Raw genomic sequence first — 17,129 nt, 5'->3', positions numbered from 1 at the left:
AATGTGTAGTTAACTTTTTTTTTTTCCTTCTAAAACATGTACCAAATTTTTGGAGCAAAGTTAGGAACCGTCAAACTTTGCATTATCTCCAGCATGACAGAGTAGAAATGGGTTGGTTTTCTGGATAATGAAGTAAATTGTCTGAGTATGCCTTTGTACTTGACTAACTCTGTTAGTGCCTGCATTACAATAGAACAGATATGTCCTGTGCTGATTTTGAGTGAGAAATTGAGTCGACGAAAGTTGCTAGGAAGGAAAATGTTTTGAACGCTCAGAGCTTGCAAATATGGTATCTCCCTTTAAATTATAATACTCATTAAAAAGGAGAACGAATGGTTTTACATTTGACACACAGAATGCATTTAAGCTGGGCCTTAGCTGTACGCCAATGGCTGATCTGGGACTGGATGCTTTGGAAGATTGGTCAGCTCACATCCCCAGGCATATCATGCAACCTTATTACAAGGATGTGCTACCTCTTCTTGATGGTTATTTGAAAAACTCTGCAACTGCAGGTATGTATGGGCAATTAATTCTTCATGGTTATGCTTAGAGACTTGAGTGTGATATTCTTTTTAGTCTATATTGTTCTTATAGTTGGAAAAGTATCATTTCTTTTAGCCCCAGAAGTTCACCATTATTTTTGAACTAAGATTTCAGTGGTTTTGTTGCTGTTGTTTCTTGTGGTCATTTGTTTTAAAAAACCACGAGTACATGCATGAGGTGCAGGTATACTAAGATAATATTTATATGCTGCTTTTTTTTAATCAGTTGAACCCCAAAATAACTGGGAAGTAAGGAAGCTTTCCCGAGCAGCCCAGAAAGGATTTAACAAAATTGTGATACAGCGTTTAAGAAAAGCAAAAACTTCTTCATTGGTAAGAACATTGATGTTTTTTAGAGTTGAAAGTGAATTAATCACTTTGCAGTGCATCTCATCCTCTCTCATATGTTTCTCTTTTTCTCGGGGTTATTTTTTACCTTACATCAGTCAATTTGGTGAAACCTGTTTAACAGTGTGGCTCATAGTGCCATCACACCAACACAGTTGGAAAGATGTCACATTCTAGGGTGAGAATGAGAGAGATGCAGGGAAGGGGAACTTCCAGAAATCTGTTTGGTTTCATTATATGTTAGTCTGGTATTGATTCTGACTTAACAGTTTAACTGCATACACATCAGATACCAGTTTTCACGCACAAAATGCTGTTTGTGCAGACTTGCTATTTGAATGTGTAAATTTCTGTTGTTATTACCTTGTGGACAGGTTCAGTCTTAGAAGTCAAACATACCAGTCATTTTGACCAGTGTCTTCTGAAGTAGCTCCAAAAAAGTGTAGTCTTATTTGTATATGCCAGGTGCAAACTTACTTGGAATAAATACTCCTTTAGGTATGAAACAAATAATTGCTTCTACATGTATTATGTAACTCTTTCCAACTTAGTGGTCTTTAAACAAAATAAATAAATTTTATATCCCACACAGGCTGTTAAAAACGTACATTTTAGGAACTTGGGTTAAAGTGAAAAGTGTAATTTTTACTTCAGATTTCTTATCACTTTAGATTATTACATTTTACCTGTGCTGATAAAATTTTAACCATTTCTTGAGAAGTGTGACTGAAAGGCCACAAAATGTCTTGAAGGTGTTTTCCAGTGTTTCCTTCTGCTTATTGAAATTAATGGTGCTTTTTTTGTTTGATGCTGCTCCTTCTCTTTTCTTTACTGTTCCTTCTTTATCCATACGCTAGTAAGTGCTATTAATCCTTTATTCACTCTGTCAACGAATTCATCTGTAGATAGACATAATTCTTCCTTCATTAATATCAATCTTCTGAATTATTCAGGATGACAATCCCTCCTTGGAAGCAGTAAGAACTAGAGTGGCTCGCCTTCTTGGCTCTTTAGGAGGGCAGATCAACCACAACTTAATTACGGGTGGGTAACCTAAAAATATTTATGTGCCTCTGCTCTGTCTCTTGAAAGTTAAGTTTAGTGACATCTGAACACCATTTTGAGAATGCATGAGTTTTTCAAGGAAAACTATTTATTTATTTTGACAAAACTGCTTTTGTTGAATTTCGAAGTTAAAGAGAACAGAGTATTAACTAACTTACAGAATGCAAAAAACCTGTGTGGAAATCTCACATTAAAGGAAGAAAAATCACCCACATATGAGCATATGGTTTCATTTACTCATACCTTGCCTTCACTCTCTAGCTGTAAAACTGTTTTGAAATCTCTCATGGTTTATAATTCCTCAACCACTTGTTCCCATCTCCTTATTATGATTCTTGCTTAATTCGCTTTTGTGACCTGTGAGCTGTGTAAAACTGTAAGTTTACTTCTTGACTTGTCAGTTTAAGGTGCACCATGCTTTTAGCAGAACCAGGTGTTAGAACTTATAATGTTTAAATTTGTCTTTTCTGCTTTTAAGAACAATTTTATTTCTGCAAAATGACAGGATGAGAAGTAATGGCCTTTAAGTTGTACTGGGGAGGTTCAGGTTGGATATTAGGAAAAATGTCTTTTCAGCAATAGTGGTGGTGAAATTAGAACAGGTTGCCCAGGGAGGTGGTAGAATCACAATCCCTGGAGGTGTCGTGTGGATGTGGCACTGAGGGCTGCAGTTAGTGGTCATGATGAGGATATGCTGATGGTTGGACTACAGGAAATTAGAGGTCTTTTCCAACCTTAATGATGGTACAGGGTCTGAAGGAAGTATGGCAGTTTTCCCTGAAGTACCTTGGAGGACAGAGCCACAGGTGTGGTTGTTCTCTGTGCAACTGAAGGGGTCTTTATGTTGGATCTGCTTATCTGATCTGTATTACACAACGCTTATTTTTTGTTCTGATATTTTCCAAACGCTTTAGCCACCTCTGCAGAAGAGATGATGAAGAAATGTGTGTCCTGGGACACCGAGAACCACCTGAGCTTTGCTGTGCCATTTGCAGACATGAAACCTGTCATCTACTTGGATGTGTTTCTGCCTCGTGTGACTGACCTGGCTCTTTCTGCAAGTGACAGACAAACAAAGGTATTGATGTCCATGTGTCTTTGTTTATGCTAGCTGAGAAGTACTGCATAAAGTAGTGCCTTCCTTGTTAAGGAAGGCCTGTTTTAATCAGTTCAGAGGTACAAATGTGCTGCTTCTGTGCTGATTCATGATACTATTATTCTGATTTGTTTAAAACCTAAAGAACGAATGTTACTATAAGTGCTGTCAGACAGCACTGTGCCTTTTTGAGTTAGACTTAGGATAAAAATGAAAGTTTTAAAATAACTCATCTTTGTTGTTGCTTAATGTCCTTCCCATGTCTTCCTTGTGAGTTTGTGGGCTCAATCCAGCAGAGCACAGAAGTAAATACCTTGCTTCTCTGCTGGGTTGAGATATTGATATCCCCGAACACACAACGAGGGTGACTTCTCTAGAGATGCATTTTCTCCTTTGGAAAGTGACTGCACATCACAGAGACTCTAAAATATCAGGAGTGAGATCAAGTAGAGCGTGTGCAGATCATTTGCATAGACACAATCTCTTTCTGAAAGTGACTTTTGCACACATAGAAGTATTTTCTCAAGTACATCCTTTCTTTTGACTCTTTTCCTCCTGCCCACAGTTTTGTCTTGCCTTTGGTTATGCATCCTTTACTTCCACAGGGATTTTTCAATTTCAGGTTGCAGCATGTGAACTGCTACATAGCATTGTTGCATATATGCTGGGAAAAGCATCTCAGATGCCAGAAAGACAACGGGGTCCACCACCCATGTATCAGTTATACAAACGAATATTTCCAGTACTGCTTCGTCTCGCCTGTGATGTAGACCAGGTAAAAATAATTATTCCTAAGCATTTTAGTTTGTTTCAAATACCTATGTGCATAGAAATTAATCTATAAATTTGTTTGCAAGTTATTCTCGGAGAGTAATCCTACACATGACCTTTTTAATTTCAATTATAGTGCATGTTTTTAAGCTGAAATTCTACTTTAGGGATAGTTTTCCAGGGTTTCTGTAGAGGGGAATAGGAGCCTTTTCAAATACTTCAGTAATGGAGTGCAGTCCTGAGTGATAGCAGTGTACGTATATAGGAATGTCTTAGGAATGAAATTCCAAGATCAATTCCAAGAGTTGGTAGTATTAACTGTTCTTCATTACTGTATTTGTTTTTTGGATTTTTCTGTAATAAGTTAATCTGGGGAGAAATTGATTCATTTGCTGTTGAATGAGCACAAAGCTACAGTCTTCAAAAATGGCATCTGGGAGATTCTATCTGCATTATTGATAGCTGAGGAAGAAATATTTAATTCAGATATCTCAACTTGATATTTATCCTCCTTACCTAAAACAAAAGAGAAGTCTGTATGGCACGTAGGTTCAGCTCTACGGAATTTATAGGTGATAGGTGCCTCTTCGTACTGCTGCCTGGGGCCAAATGCCTGGCATTTGGATTTAATTTTTATACCAAAGAGTTCTGTTACAGTGTATGGGATACTATGTTACCCATTTAGGTGAAACCCTTTCTGCTGCCATATGGCTGAATGTAAATTGGAATAGATAATATCTGTTGGTACAAACCAATGCACAGTCATTGTGTATTGTATTACAAGCATACATCCATGCGCATGCAAATCTACTGAATGGTTCTTCATGTTGTAGTGTGGCATTATTTAATCAGGTTAACTTACAAGGTAGAACTGTTGAAATCTATCAAATTAGAACAATTTAAAGGGTTAGGATTGAGAGAAATTTTTATGAGATCAAAGTACAGCTTAAAAGCAAGCTTTCCTGTTTCTCTGGCTGTATATCAGTATATCAGTCAGTGGTTAGTAATATTCTGTACCTGCTTCAAAGTTTTTTATTGAAAGTAAGCTTGGAGATCTTTTGAGACTAGTTAAATAGAAAACAGCGAACCAGATTGATTGTTATTATTATTTTTTTTTAATCCTTTTATGCAGAAAAACATTACATGAAGCAGATTATTCATTTTACAGACCCTTTCTGAAAAAGTATTTTTTTGTTCTTACACATTTTGAATAGCAGAATAATGGAGAAACATGTTAATCCTAGAAATGTAGTTGGCTTTTTGTATTTTCAGGTAACGAGACAGTTGTATGAGCCTTTAGTCATGCAGCTCATTCACTGGTTTACAAACAACAAGAAATTTGAAAGTGAAGATACAGTGACATTTCTGGAAGCTATCTTGGTAGGTCATAAATCTTCCTATTTCTTTTTTTCTGTGCCAGGTGACTTTGTTTTTAACTAGCATCACTGTACTACTGAAAGAAGCAGAAGCATATACACTGATATAATAGCTGCTTATTTTTCAGAATAAAGGTTAACAATTTATCAATTTTATGACCATTTTGTGATTCTCAAGTGTGACTTTGATGACTTTTTCTGTTACTTTGACACTGTCAGAAGGCAGCTGGTGTCTTCATAGTCTATGTAAGAGTAATGAAATGCTCTTTTCATAATCAGTGTATACAAGGAACTACTAGAATACCATTTTTCCCTAAGCCTGAAGGAAAGTTGCTTGTGTTGTGTGTTTAATTTTACTTTATGCTTCTTTGATTTCGCTAGGTGAAAAAGCTTTAAATTTTATTTATGTATTTATCTATCTATTTATTTATTTATTTATTTTTGCACTGACCTGAAGGTCTGAAGGTTTCAGGGTACTTATTGTAGAGGAAAGTCAATGTTAGCACAGTGTCTCTAATGCAGAGAAAACAGGCTTATCAGAAAATGGAATGCCTCAGCTACCTAACCAATTTGGAAGCTCTGACTGAGATGGGAAGAGAAGCCCAAATCTTTGAGGCTGAATCCAGTGCTGTGAGGGCTAGAAATGCTGTCCTTCCTCTGGACCATATGAGTTCTGAAGCTTTATTTCTGGGAAATTAAGCGCGTTTTTAAACTACTTAAAGAAAAAATTCTGTAAGCTGCTCTAACACTGCACTAAAAAATGTTGTGGGTTTGTTGGTTGGTTTTTTGTTTTGTTTTTTTTTCCCATTCTTGCAATGAAATTATCTTGCTTAATTTCAGAGTGGCATAGTGGATCCAGTTGACAGCACTCTGAGAGATTTCTGTGGTCAGTGTGTACGAGAATTTTTGAAGTGGTCTATTAAGCAGACAACACCGAGACAGCAGGAGAAAAGCCCTGCAAACACCAAGTCTCTTTTTAAAAGATTATATAGTCTTGCTCTTCATCCCAGTGCTTTCAAGAGACTTGGTGCAGCGCTGGCTTTTAACAGCATCTACAGAGAATTTAGGTGAGTAAACAGAGCTTGGTACTGTAACCAACTTGAACTAAAAGGTCAAGGAGGTGAAAAGAATTCAGTGTAAGATCCGAACAGTCATCTACTCACACTCATTCTATTCATGTATACAACAGCTGTGAAACTGTGTTGTTGAGATTATTCTTTGATTTAATTATAAATTTTTATCACAGATTTATGGTGAGTTATTTGTCTTTTAAAAGCACTCAGTAAGTCTTCACTGCCACTCTTATAGATGGTTTTGGTGTATTTTTTTATGTAGGTGTCTTGTGCAGTTTATTTCTGCAGCATTTTAATTTGTTTTTAATTATAATTTTGTAATCAGTGCTTCTACTCAAGTTTCCTATCATTTATTTCTGATTTTAAAGGGAAGAGAATTCTCTAGTGGAACAGTTCGTGTTTGAAGCATTGGTGGTATTTATGGAAAGTCTGGCTTTAACCCATACAGATGAGAAATCATTGGGTAAGCTATAATTAGCTACAACTAACAAACGTGTTCCAGTTCAATTTTTATTTAAAAAAAGAAAAAGAAAAAAAAAAATAAAGAAAGCCATGAATTAACTGTGGGAGAAGGGAACGTGCCTACTTTGCAACAGTTTCTTATGGTAGAGAGCTAATTTGATATCTAGTTAAAAACTGTTTATGTCAACTCCTTGCAACAGGTAAATGTGGAAGATTTCTTTTTATGCTTAATTAAAAGAACATTTTTCATGTTTGCTATGATATACACCTTTATAGTAACAGTAATTAAATACTGATAGTATTTATGATGTGAGATCTAATTTTATAGTTGCATGATGTGAAAATGTAGCTTGATAAGAATTTAGAAGTCTGTTCTTTAAAGACAAACACAGTTCTCAAAAAGTGGCAATTTCTCTATATTCTATGGAATATTTTTTATCATTCTGTTATTCTTGGTTGCTGTGTGATTATTCTGTAAGACAGCATGCATGAAGATTCTGTCACCGCCTCCACAATACATACAATTCTTCAGTATCCAGTAAATCTGCTTTTCTTTTTCCTCATGCTCTGGCTTTCATCAATTAATAATAATTAAAACAGCTGAAATTTCATGTTACAAAGCTTTATTTCTTTCAGAGAAACAGGTGGGGATATCACAGAAATAGCCCCCAAATAAATATTTTGTGGAAACAGTTTACTGTTTAAGTGTAAGAGCAAAAAGAAGAATATATGTTTTTATAGCAGAGGCCACTCTGCTGTTTCGTGGTCCTGTCCTTCAACCTTGCAAAAATTGTTGTAGCAGAGAATGGTGTAGGTAACAAACATCCTGTGTGTGTCAGCCTCTTGCACTATTTCTGTGGTGATAAATGTGTTAAATTAATGGAGGTATTATTTATAGATGCATATATGCATATTCTTTCCTTCTAACAGGGACCACCCAACAATGTTGTGATGCTATTAATCACCTGAAGCGCATAATCAAGCATAAAGCACCTGCTCTGAACAAGGAAGGAAAACGGCGGGTGCCACGGTTAGCAGTTTGACACTCTTGTTTTTTGAATAATACACCTCTTGAACAGTGATTCTGGATAGGGAATTCCTCCTGTGACTGCCACTAGTGGACGTATATTCTCACAGTGTCGGAGGAGAAATTCTCTTCTCTGCTAATACGTCTGTTGAAATACTGGAGGGAAACGCTTGATGTGATCTTAGAGGATCATAATAGTCATTCTTTCATCTGGTGTGGTGAGCTCAGAACGGATAGCTTCCTTTTGTTTTGAATGGATGGAAGAAAAGAGAAGAAAAGCATGTTTCTCACACAGTTATGTTCAAAATAATGTTGGTAGTGGAGGAAAGTTCTTCTAAAACTTTTATTATTGCTGTAAGTATTAGCAGGAGTAGGACTGCCTACAGTAGGATGTTATAGATAGCAAATAGAGACATAACAAGAAAAGTGGAAAAAGCAAGAGTGGATTCAGTATCACAGTAGATGTTGTAATTACACAGTGGACTCTCTTTTAAGCAGATGGCTGGACTTAGAAATATCCTGAAGTCCTTTTTGACCCAAACTGTTCTGTAGCCTACAGAAACTGGCAAGTAGAATCTGAGATGTGTCTGAGCTTACATGTAGTGAACGGAGAGGAAAATTTGTGTTATAATTTAAATCACTTTTGTCTTCATTTGTTACAATAAGAAAGAAAGAAAGAAAGAGACCTGGTTTTGTTTTTTAAACTGTTGATATAAAGATGGCTCTCTAGGACTTCAAATCAGAGTGGGGAAAAAGAAAAAGCAGTGTAGGCTATGCTTGTGGAAGAGCTCTTCCTTATAATGCATGTGGGTTTGGTAAGACAGATAAAAAGGATGTACATAATGCTCATGAAACACTAATTTTATTTATTTATTTATTTTTCAACTGGAAGATGACGGTTTCTTGTTAGATGTCATGAATACTATTAATTCCAAATACTCTTGTTTAGGGGATTTCCAGCTACTAAGTCAGTGTGCCTTCAGGATGTTGTCATGTGGCTCTTAGTGCAATGTGGACGACCTCAGACGGAGTGTCGACATAAAGCCATGGAGCTCTTTTATGAATTTGTTCCTTTATTACCAGGTATTATAAGTTGCATTATATTATTACCTCATCAGTGACATTGACACTGGGGTTGAATGCACCCTCAGCAGAGTTTGCTGATGACAATAAGCTGTGTGGTCTGGTTGATACTCCAGAGGGAAGGAATGCCATCCAGAGAGATGTAGACAGGCTTGAGCAGTGGGTCCAGGTGAACCTTGTGAGGTTCAACAAATCTAAGTGCAGAGTCTTGCACCTGGGTCATTGCAACCCTCACTATCAGTACAAGCTGGGGGATGTAAGGATGGAACACAGCCCTGCTGAGAAGGACTTGGGAGTACTGGTGGATGGTAAAGTGGACCTGAGACAGCAGTGTGCAGCCTTGCAGCCCAGAAAACTATATATACTGGTCTGTATCAAAAGAAGTGTGGTCAGCAGGGTGAGGGAGGTGATCCTGCCCCTCTCTTCTGAGCTAGTGTGACCTCACCTGGAGTCCAGATGTAGAGTCCTCGGTACAGGAGAGTCATAAACCTGTTGGAGCACATCCAGAGCAAGGCCACACAAACATGCAAGGAATGAAACACCTTTCCTATGTTGACAGGCTGAGAGAGCTGAGGCTGTTCAACCTGGAGATGAGAAGGATCTGGGAAGACCTGAGAGCAGCCTTTTCAGTATCTAAAGGGGGAGCTGTAAGAAGGAAAGGGATACACTTTAGCAGGATCTGTTGTGATAGGACAAGGGGAAATGGTTTCAAACTAAAAGAGGGGTGATTTAGACTGGATGTAAGAAAGAAAGGTTTTTTTACAATAAGGGTGGTGAGGCACTGGCACAGGTTGCTGAGAGAGGGGCTGGAAGCCTCTCTTGGAGACACTCAAGGCCAGACTGGACGGGGCTATGAACAATCTGATCTAGTTGTAGGTATTCCTGTTCATTGCAGGGCATTTGGACTAAATGACCTTTCAAGGTTCCTTTCAATTCAGATGATTCTAGGATTCTGTGATCCTTGCTTTCTGAATGCTGTGCATTTCTTTTCTATACGTTTTCTGGGCAATATATTCTTAGAAAAAATACTTTTGAAGTAAATGTCTCCTTACTGCTATTTAGGTGCTAATGTTGAAAGCAAATGTGAGAACCACAGGTTTTGGGTTGGGGCTGTGGGCATGGAAGAGACATTTATTGAAGACTTCCTTCTGGTCAGGAAAAAGAACTTCTGGGCCTGGGGCTACTGTTGTGTATTGCTTGAAGGCAGCATTTGCTGACTGGGAAATAGTGGGAGCAGCTTGTAGATTAGCCTCTTCCTGGTGGTTAACTTCAGTGGTATGATAACTTCTATACTAGAAGATCCAAATGAAAACACAAAATTTGACTGTGATAGTCCATTTGCCTGCAATTCCTTGTTACTTGGAAATGAGTTATTTTCCTATAGAATTCAAATGTGTTTTTTACTTCTATCAGGAAACAATTCTCCATCTTCTTGGCTGGCTGATGTTTTAAAAAAGAAAGACGTTTCTTTCCTTATTAACAAATTTGAAGGAGGTGGCAGTGATGCCAAAAGCCCATCTGGGATTCTTTCTCAGCCAACACTCCGTAATATGCAGGAGCCCTTTAGTTTACCAACTGTCATGCGGTGGATGGACATGTTCTTAGCAGCACTGGACTGCTACAATACTTTCTTTGAGCTGCGAATGATCAAGCCTCATGAAATACTGGGTGAGTGATTAACAGTTGCATTATGGTGAGTCATGCCTGTTACAGAGGAGTAGCTCCAGGAGGAGTTCCTACCTCAGACTTGAAGCCTTTGTCTCAAATATGGAATTACTGACTTTTACAGACTATCTCAAAGATCTCACTGACAGTTGTGTTCTTTGTTTGTTGTTTTTTTTTTCATTTGTTTGTTTTCTTATGAAGTATTTTGTTAATGCTGTAACTTTAACTTTCTGGAGGGAGCGATGAAAGAAGTCCCCTTTTTGTTTCAAGCCTTTAAGTCAATTTCTGATGCTTCAGCTTGAACTGCTTTGCATTTGATTGTAATACCTTATGTAAACACTGAGTCTTAACCAAGAGGTTTTCTTAATGTTTCCTTCACTTCTGACCAAAATACTTTTCATCACTGACAACACAGTTGCATAAAAGTCTCCCGCATATAGTAGGTAGTCTGCCTGTGTCATCTCTGTCTTTATTAAAACAATATTATAAGATCTTTATTAGATGCTGTATAATCAATGGATATTAAGATGTTACAATCACAAGAGAGTTAAGCAAAATAGACTAGGATAATAAGGAGAATAAATGGAAGGCTTACCTACAGAAAGCACCAGAAGAAGGGATCTCCAGATGAGATCCTTCCCTACTGGTAACCAGCTTTTAAATAGGTCTAGCAGGGGTGGAGCCAGGCTCCATCCCTTCAGGCAGCAGAGCTGAATTGCCTTCACCTGTGCTCCTCTGGCTGACTCATGGCTCGCCTCAGGTGATCAGAGGTTCAGGCTGTGACTCAGCAGTTCCCATAGAGATGCAGTTAGTATACAGCCAAGCTATTCAAAACTATAGATTTGAAACTTTCAGCCTTATTACATGTGCCTGAATGATCATTGATAATTACATGCTTATAATGATCAGTAATTAGAAAGCTACTCTTTACTGACTAGAATGTTAATATTTGCAAATTACATACAGCTTTCAGGAAGTACTCATGTGAGACGCTGTAGTTTTTCTGTTCATTATCTCAACACAACTGTTTTCTTCCTTATATAAAACAATATATAGAAAAGTTGTGAGCTGCTATATCACTTCTGCTTACTGTGATTCACCATAGGTGTAAATGACAGGTCCTCATTCTTGGAAGCAGTGGATTTCTTCCTTGAAACTATTGCCTTGCATGATATTCATGCAGCAGAGCGGTGCTTTGATTGCAGATCAAGAGGCAACATATTCAGTCCTCAAGAGAAAGAAGTGTATAATTACAGTAAGTGTACAATTATCGTGAGAATCATGGAGTTTGTCGCCATGATCCTGGAAACATGCCAGCAGGATTTCTGGAAGGTAGGCAGTGAAATCTGTAGTGAGTAAAAGATACAAATTGTATATGCAATTAGATTGATTTTTTTCACAGTGGGGTTAATTTGCTGGATATCTTATCCTTAGTGGTGCTTTGTTTCAGATTGGTAACTAAGCATCACCAGCTGTTACAATCTTTGCATGTAAGAGAGAAAATATGCTGCAAAGATCAATTTTAGTGGTTGACATAGTTTTGAATAGAGGGGTGAATATTTCCTATATATTTCAGTAAAGAAATTGACTGTGAGATTGTTCTGCATAGAGTACTTGCAATGAATATTTTTTCAGGAGTCCTAATTGCCTTAAGTTTGTCAAGGCAATAGTTACTTAAATCAAAAAGTGACATTGTGGCAAATTTTTTCTTGAATTCAGAAAAAAATGTTCAGATCTCTTAACTTGCCTAGCTTGGATGTAATGCAAACCATAATTAAAGCTATAGAATATAGTATTTGTGAAATATACAGTGCCAGATATAGTTCTGAGACTGTCTTTTGTTTTAAGCAAATGTTTAATGGTGTGCGCACGGATGTACATCTGGATTTCCAGGTGATTACAGATGTATGATCAAGACTGAAATAGGCCTATGTGGATATAAAAAGATTTCAATTCCAATTTGATAGCATACATCCTATGTATTTTTATAGATACTTTATTTCTTTGCATTAGTACAATTCATTGAAATCCAGATATTTAATCGGAGAAAGATAATGCCATTTCACTACAATAGTTAATGTTGCATGTTATGTTTCCTTCTAGCTAAAGGGAGCAATGCTAAGTAATGAAGAGTAAAATAGTTCCGAATGCTTTTAGGATTCCTTAAATTTTCTTTTAATGTTTTATTCTTTCTAGCTACTTGAGAAGGAATTGCTTAATGCAAACTTTGTAGAGCTTCTGGTGATGACAGTGTGTGATCCATCACGTATAGGATTTAATACAGCTGATGTACAAGTCATGAAAAATCTCCCAGATATATCAGTGAGGCTCTTGAAAGCTTTGATGAAATCTCCCTATAAAGAAAATTTGCAATTATATTTAAGAAAAAGAATCACCCCACAGAGGTAAGTAGGAGCTTTTTAGTAAGCAAATGCTCAGAACAAATGAAATTGAAACGAGAAGTGCGAAATAAATGATATTCTGTACAGTTGCAAATAGGTATCTCCACCACTCTAACATGATTGCTTCTCTTTTCTTATTAGCTTTGAGGACCTTTTTTCTGTTGATCTGTTTAATTCAGATGAGCGTTTTGATCAAGTTAGGTTTAGTGCTGTTCTTTCTGCCTGCAAGCAACTCCAGAAATCTGGTCTGCTTCATTCTGTTCTTCACAATCAGGTAACTGTTTATCCAGAAATTAATTCTGAATATTTTTATAAAGATAAAAGCTTTACACATGTAAAAGTGTAATATGAAAACTGAGAATGGATTGGGTAAATTTATGTGAAATGAGATCAACAGTGAAAAGCTGATGTTGAATGGGACCAGAAATAAATGCTTTATGCCTATTCTACAAATCTGGGTGGCATAATATTGAGGTGTGAACAGTCTTTGTCATCATGTCTGTCTTCCTCTAGTTTCTAGGGCCTGGAGGCAACTAGAATCTACCCCAAATTTTTGTTTTCATTGAGCTTTGTAGGAGCACATTTTCTTTGATCCTCAAAAATCCTGAGACATGTTTTTAAATAGCAATTCTGCAATCCAAAAAGCAGTATCTTGTTTTGTGTAAGACCGTTTGTGCTGTGAAGAAATGTTGCACCAAGTCTCTGGAACACTGGAAAGGGTGAACTTTTTTCCAAGGACAGGAATGTCCATTGGCTGATCAGAAGCAATGCAGTGGGTCTGAGTTGCAGGAAAACAGGATAGAGAGCAGTTAGGGATGAGGGTGGAGGTTATATTGCTCAGAATTATTATTTCTAATAAGTTTCTGATTGTAGTCAAACAATTTGGGCAATTTAAAGAAAACATTAAGCAGGAGGCATAAGGACTGAAAGAATTTGTCAGCTGCTACGCATGTGGCTACATTTGGCAAGTAACAAAGCCATTTCATTTCTGTGTGTACTTGCCATCCATCTTTTATGTCTGAGAATCTAGAATTGAGATTATAGCACAGCAGTTCTCAAGGAACTGCGTGGCTTACCTCCTAAAGCTCACCCATTTTCATTGAGCTTTTTATTTTGTTCCTGCAGTATTGTTCTTCTCTCCCAGATTTTTTTCAGATCTGAATCATTTGGAAATGTTTCAAAAATTGTTTCGAACCTTATGCACTGCACAATTTGATTAAAAGCTTTGCTGTTCAATTAGAGAGGAGTCTTGTATGTATTTGCATTGCTTTATGAGAAATCACAGAATTGTAGGGGTTGGAAGGGACCTCCAGAGATCATCGAGTCCAACCCCCCTGCCAAAGCAGGTTCCCTACAGCAGGTCGCACAGGTAGGCATCCAGGCAGGTCTTGAACATCTCCAGAGAAGGAGACTCCACCACCTCCCTGGGCAGCCTGTTCCAGTGAAATTGGCTTGGAATTTGTGTTTCTGTTACCTAGACAGATAAATTAAAAAGTCTTTGTGTTATTTTTTCAGCTTATATTCATTGGCACTTTTTTTTTCCTATAGGGTGAAAGGCCTCATCCCTCAATTGCCTCTAAGCTTCTTTCAGTTGTTTATAAAGGCATTGCACCTGGGAGTGAAAGGAGCTCTCTTCCAGCAGTAGACATCAGCAGTAAGCGATTAGCTGATAGACTCCTGCAGCTTGCCTTTGCCATTGATGACCAGGTAGGATGTGGTTCTCCAATCTGAATACTTAATCCCCAACTTTCTATTTTCAGGAACTATCCTGTAGAATAATCAGAATATATATATTTTAGGTAAACAAAGCTTTATTCATACTCCTACAGAGAAGCTGCAAATGCTCTCTGGCTTAATCAAGGGACAAAGGGAAATTTCAAGTAGCAAGCATTTCAGTATTTTGTTTATGCTTTATTACTGTATTTCATGGTAACATGAAACCATTTGAGATGGGAGCTTTTTTAAAAAAGGCAGTGTGGTTGGTTTTGGTTGTTTTTTTGGGGGGCGTTTTTGTTGGTTTTTTTTTTTCCCAGGAAATTTGTGAAACTTAATACATTTGAGATAACTCTGGTGCTGTCTTACATTTTACAGTGTGAGGAACTAGTAAGTCTGCTGTTGAACTCGGTGGTGTTATCTGTGCCATTATCTGAAGCCTCAGAGAGAAACTTTGTCAATTTTTCTCATGGACAGTATTTCTACAGCCTGTTCTCAGACACCATTAATCAGCAGCTGCTAAAAAATCTGGATGTGATAGTAATCCAGCTTATGGAATCATCTGTCAGCAATCCCCAAATGGTATTAAACTTCTAACATTTCCATATGAATTTGTCCTTTTAAATAAGAAGTAACGCTTCTTTGTTATGGTTGGATGTAACTGAGTGTCTTCAGTTGCACTTGGGAAGCATGGTATTGATAGGGCTTTTTAGTGGTTTATTTTGTGTTTTTTTTTTTTCTTTGCTTTGTTTTGTTTTGGGTTACAGCCTGTTGGCACTGACTTCATGGTCCTTGGTAACCTGATTTGAGTGGAAAGTGCTTGCCTGTTAATTACTCTGAACTCTATGAATTTCAGGGATTTTGCCTAGTACTTCATCTGAAGAATATCCTTTCAAAGCAAGTCTGATCGTTCCCATTTTTGTGCACTATGTAAAGGGCTGCATTGTGAAAGATTAATGAGTAATACAGTCCTTTGATTAAGGCATTTATTCAGTTTTATGTGATTGTTTAGTTTGGTAAGGAAAAAAAAAATATGTATTTAATGTACCCATACAAATTCACTGAAATCACAATCCTGATGACAATAATGCAGTTGAATTGCTAACTAATATAGAGGAAAATGCAGAATTCAGGCTTCAGGTTGGTGATAAGTAGTAATTTGTCACATCTTAAACTGTTAAAGGAAGAGGATTGAAATGTTCTTGTTCATAACTTGTTTGAAGTTTTATTTCTGTTTTCAGAGTTTATGCAAGTAAGTTATATATGTGACTCTCCTATTTCTCAGTTCCGTGCTAACTTGTATTTTCAAATATTGATCCTCAGAGTTACTCTGGGTTGTTTGTTTCTCTGTATTCACACAAAATGTATTGATGTTTGATTTAAACAGGAAGGAGTATGGTAGGTGTCTCTTTTTGAAAAGTAGGTGCTTCTAAATACCTACACAGTGACTCCTGTATCCTGTTGAGATTTAAATCTAGCATTGCTGTGTGATGCAGTAAATTGAAAATCCTCCCCTGATGTGTTAGCTGACTTAATTTGAAAGTTCCTTCACTTTCTTACTTTCTGTTAAGTGTAGTTTTAATTAAGGATTTGGAATAGAATTAAGATTTTCTAATTTTAGATCCCATCTTCAGCTTTTTCACAAAGTCAAATTAGGGGGGTGCTTCTAATTTCGATGCTTTTAGGACAGATGGTAACTCAGACAAACAGATCTGTCTGAAGCTGACAGGATATTCATCGTCTTCCCTGAATGAGCACTTTTTGGTTGACTTTCTCCTGAATCTGTGATTTGGTTTTTTGTTCTTCCCCATGACTGACCATACCAGTTAGGAGATAGTATCATCATGTTGCTTGGACGGCAAGAATCTCTGTTGCTTTTCTTTTCAGGTTGGAAGCATTTTGAATGGCATGTTAGATCAGAGTTTTAGGGAGCGTACCGTACGCAAGCAGCAAGGAGTAAAACTGGTCACAGCAGTACTGAGAAACTGGAAGAGGCTTGACAGTTGGTGGGCCAAAGGTTCATCTCCTGAGACCAAAATGGCAGTCTTGACTCTGCTGACAAAAGTTCTCCAGGTATGCATTGTTTTATAATGCCCAGGTAACTTTTCTAATCTGTAGAATATAGCTTACAGGAATGGTTTTCTTTGTTTCTCTTGTATCTGGGGGGAAAAAAAAGAAGGAAAAAAAAGCTGAGTAATGACAGTCTGCTTAATCGGTGTTTGTGTTTTGTTTTGTTTTGTTTTTTTTTTTTTTTTGCAAAGTACAAAAAATATTTGGACAGGCAGAAATTACTGGATTTTGCTCTTCTCCCTGCCAGCTTTCTTATTTTAGCTGCTCACGTGTTTTTCTGCTTTTCTGCCTTCTGGAGAATTGACACAAGCATGGAGAGAAACTTAGAAAATGAACAGCCTCTGGTACCATTCCTTCTTCCTTGCTGGCATCTAGAAAGTCACAACAAAGCAGCCTAAATCAATATTGTGCAGAAAGGTTTTGATTCTTAGGG

The 17,129-nt window shown here is 37.3% G+C and overlaps 1 protein-coding gene across 2 annotated transcripts in view; it reads left to right on the top strand.

Moving 5' to 3' along the window:
* The window catches only part of PRKDC (protein kinase, DNA-activated, catalytic subunit), an 82,622-nt gene that overhangs the window by 14,390 nt on the left and 51,103 nt on the right, over positions 1 to 17,129 (top strand). For both annotated transcript variants that reach the window (XM_052704559.1, XM_052704558.1), the window contains exons 21-37: positions 356 to 515; positions 772 to 878; positions 1,847 to 1,937; positions 2,873 to 3,036; positions 3,677 to 3,829; positions 5,098 to 5,205; positions 6,042 to 6,268; positions 6,643 to 6,737; positions 7,667 to 7,766; positions 8,713 to 8,846; positions 10,260 to 10,514; positions 11,617 to 11,843; positions 12,708 to 12,916; positions 13,055 to 13,187; positions 14,462 to 14,620; positions 15,005 to 15,208; positions 16,514 to 16,699. In XM_052704559.1, coding sequence (XP_052560519.1) covers positions 356 to 515; positions 772 to 878; positions 1,847 to 1,937; positions 2,873 to 3,036; positions 3,677 to 3,829; positions 5,098 to 5,205; positions 6,042 to 6,268; positions 6,643 to 6,737; positions 7,667 to 7,766; positions 8,713 to 8,846; positions 10,260 to 10,514; positions 11,617 to 11,843; positions 12,708 to 12,916; positions 13,055 to 13,187; positions 14,462 to 14,620; positions 15,005 to 15,208; positions 16,514 to 16,699 — 2,712 coding nt within the window. The remainder of the gene's footprint in view (positions 1 to 355; positions 516 to 771; positions 879 to 1,846; positions 1,938 to 2,872; positions 3,037 to 3,676; positions 3,830 to 5,097; positions 5,206 to 6,041; positions 6,269 to 6,642; positions 6,738 to 7,666; positions 7,767 to 8,712; positions 8,847 to 10,259; positions 10,515 to 11,616; positions 11,844 to 12,707; positions 12,917 to 13,054; positions 13,188 to 14,461; positions 14,621 to 15,004; positions 15,209 to 16,513; positions 16,700 to 17,129) is intronic.

Source organism: Tympanuchus pallidicinctus, unplaced genomic scaffold (assembly GCF_026119805.1).
Source record: "Tympanuchus pallidicinctus isolate F22 unplaced genomic scaffold, pur_lepc_1.0 scaffold5, whole genome shotgun sequence".
Taxonomy (NCBI): Eukaryota; Metazoa; Chordata; class Aves; order Galliformes; family Phasianidae; genus Tympanuchus; species Tympanuchus pallidicinctus.
The sequence above is the reverse complement of the archived record's forward strand: the minus strand, read 5'-3'. Positions and strand labels throughout refer to the sequence as shown.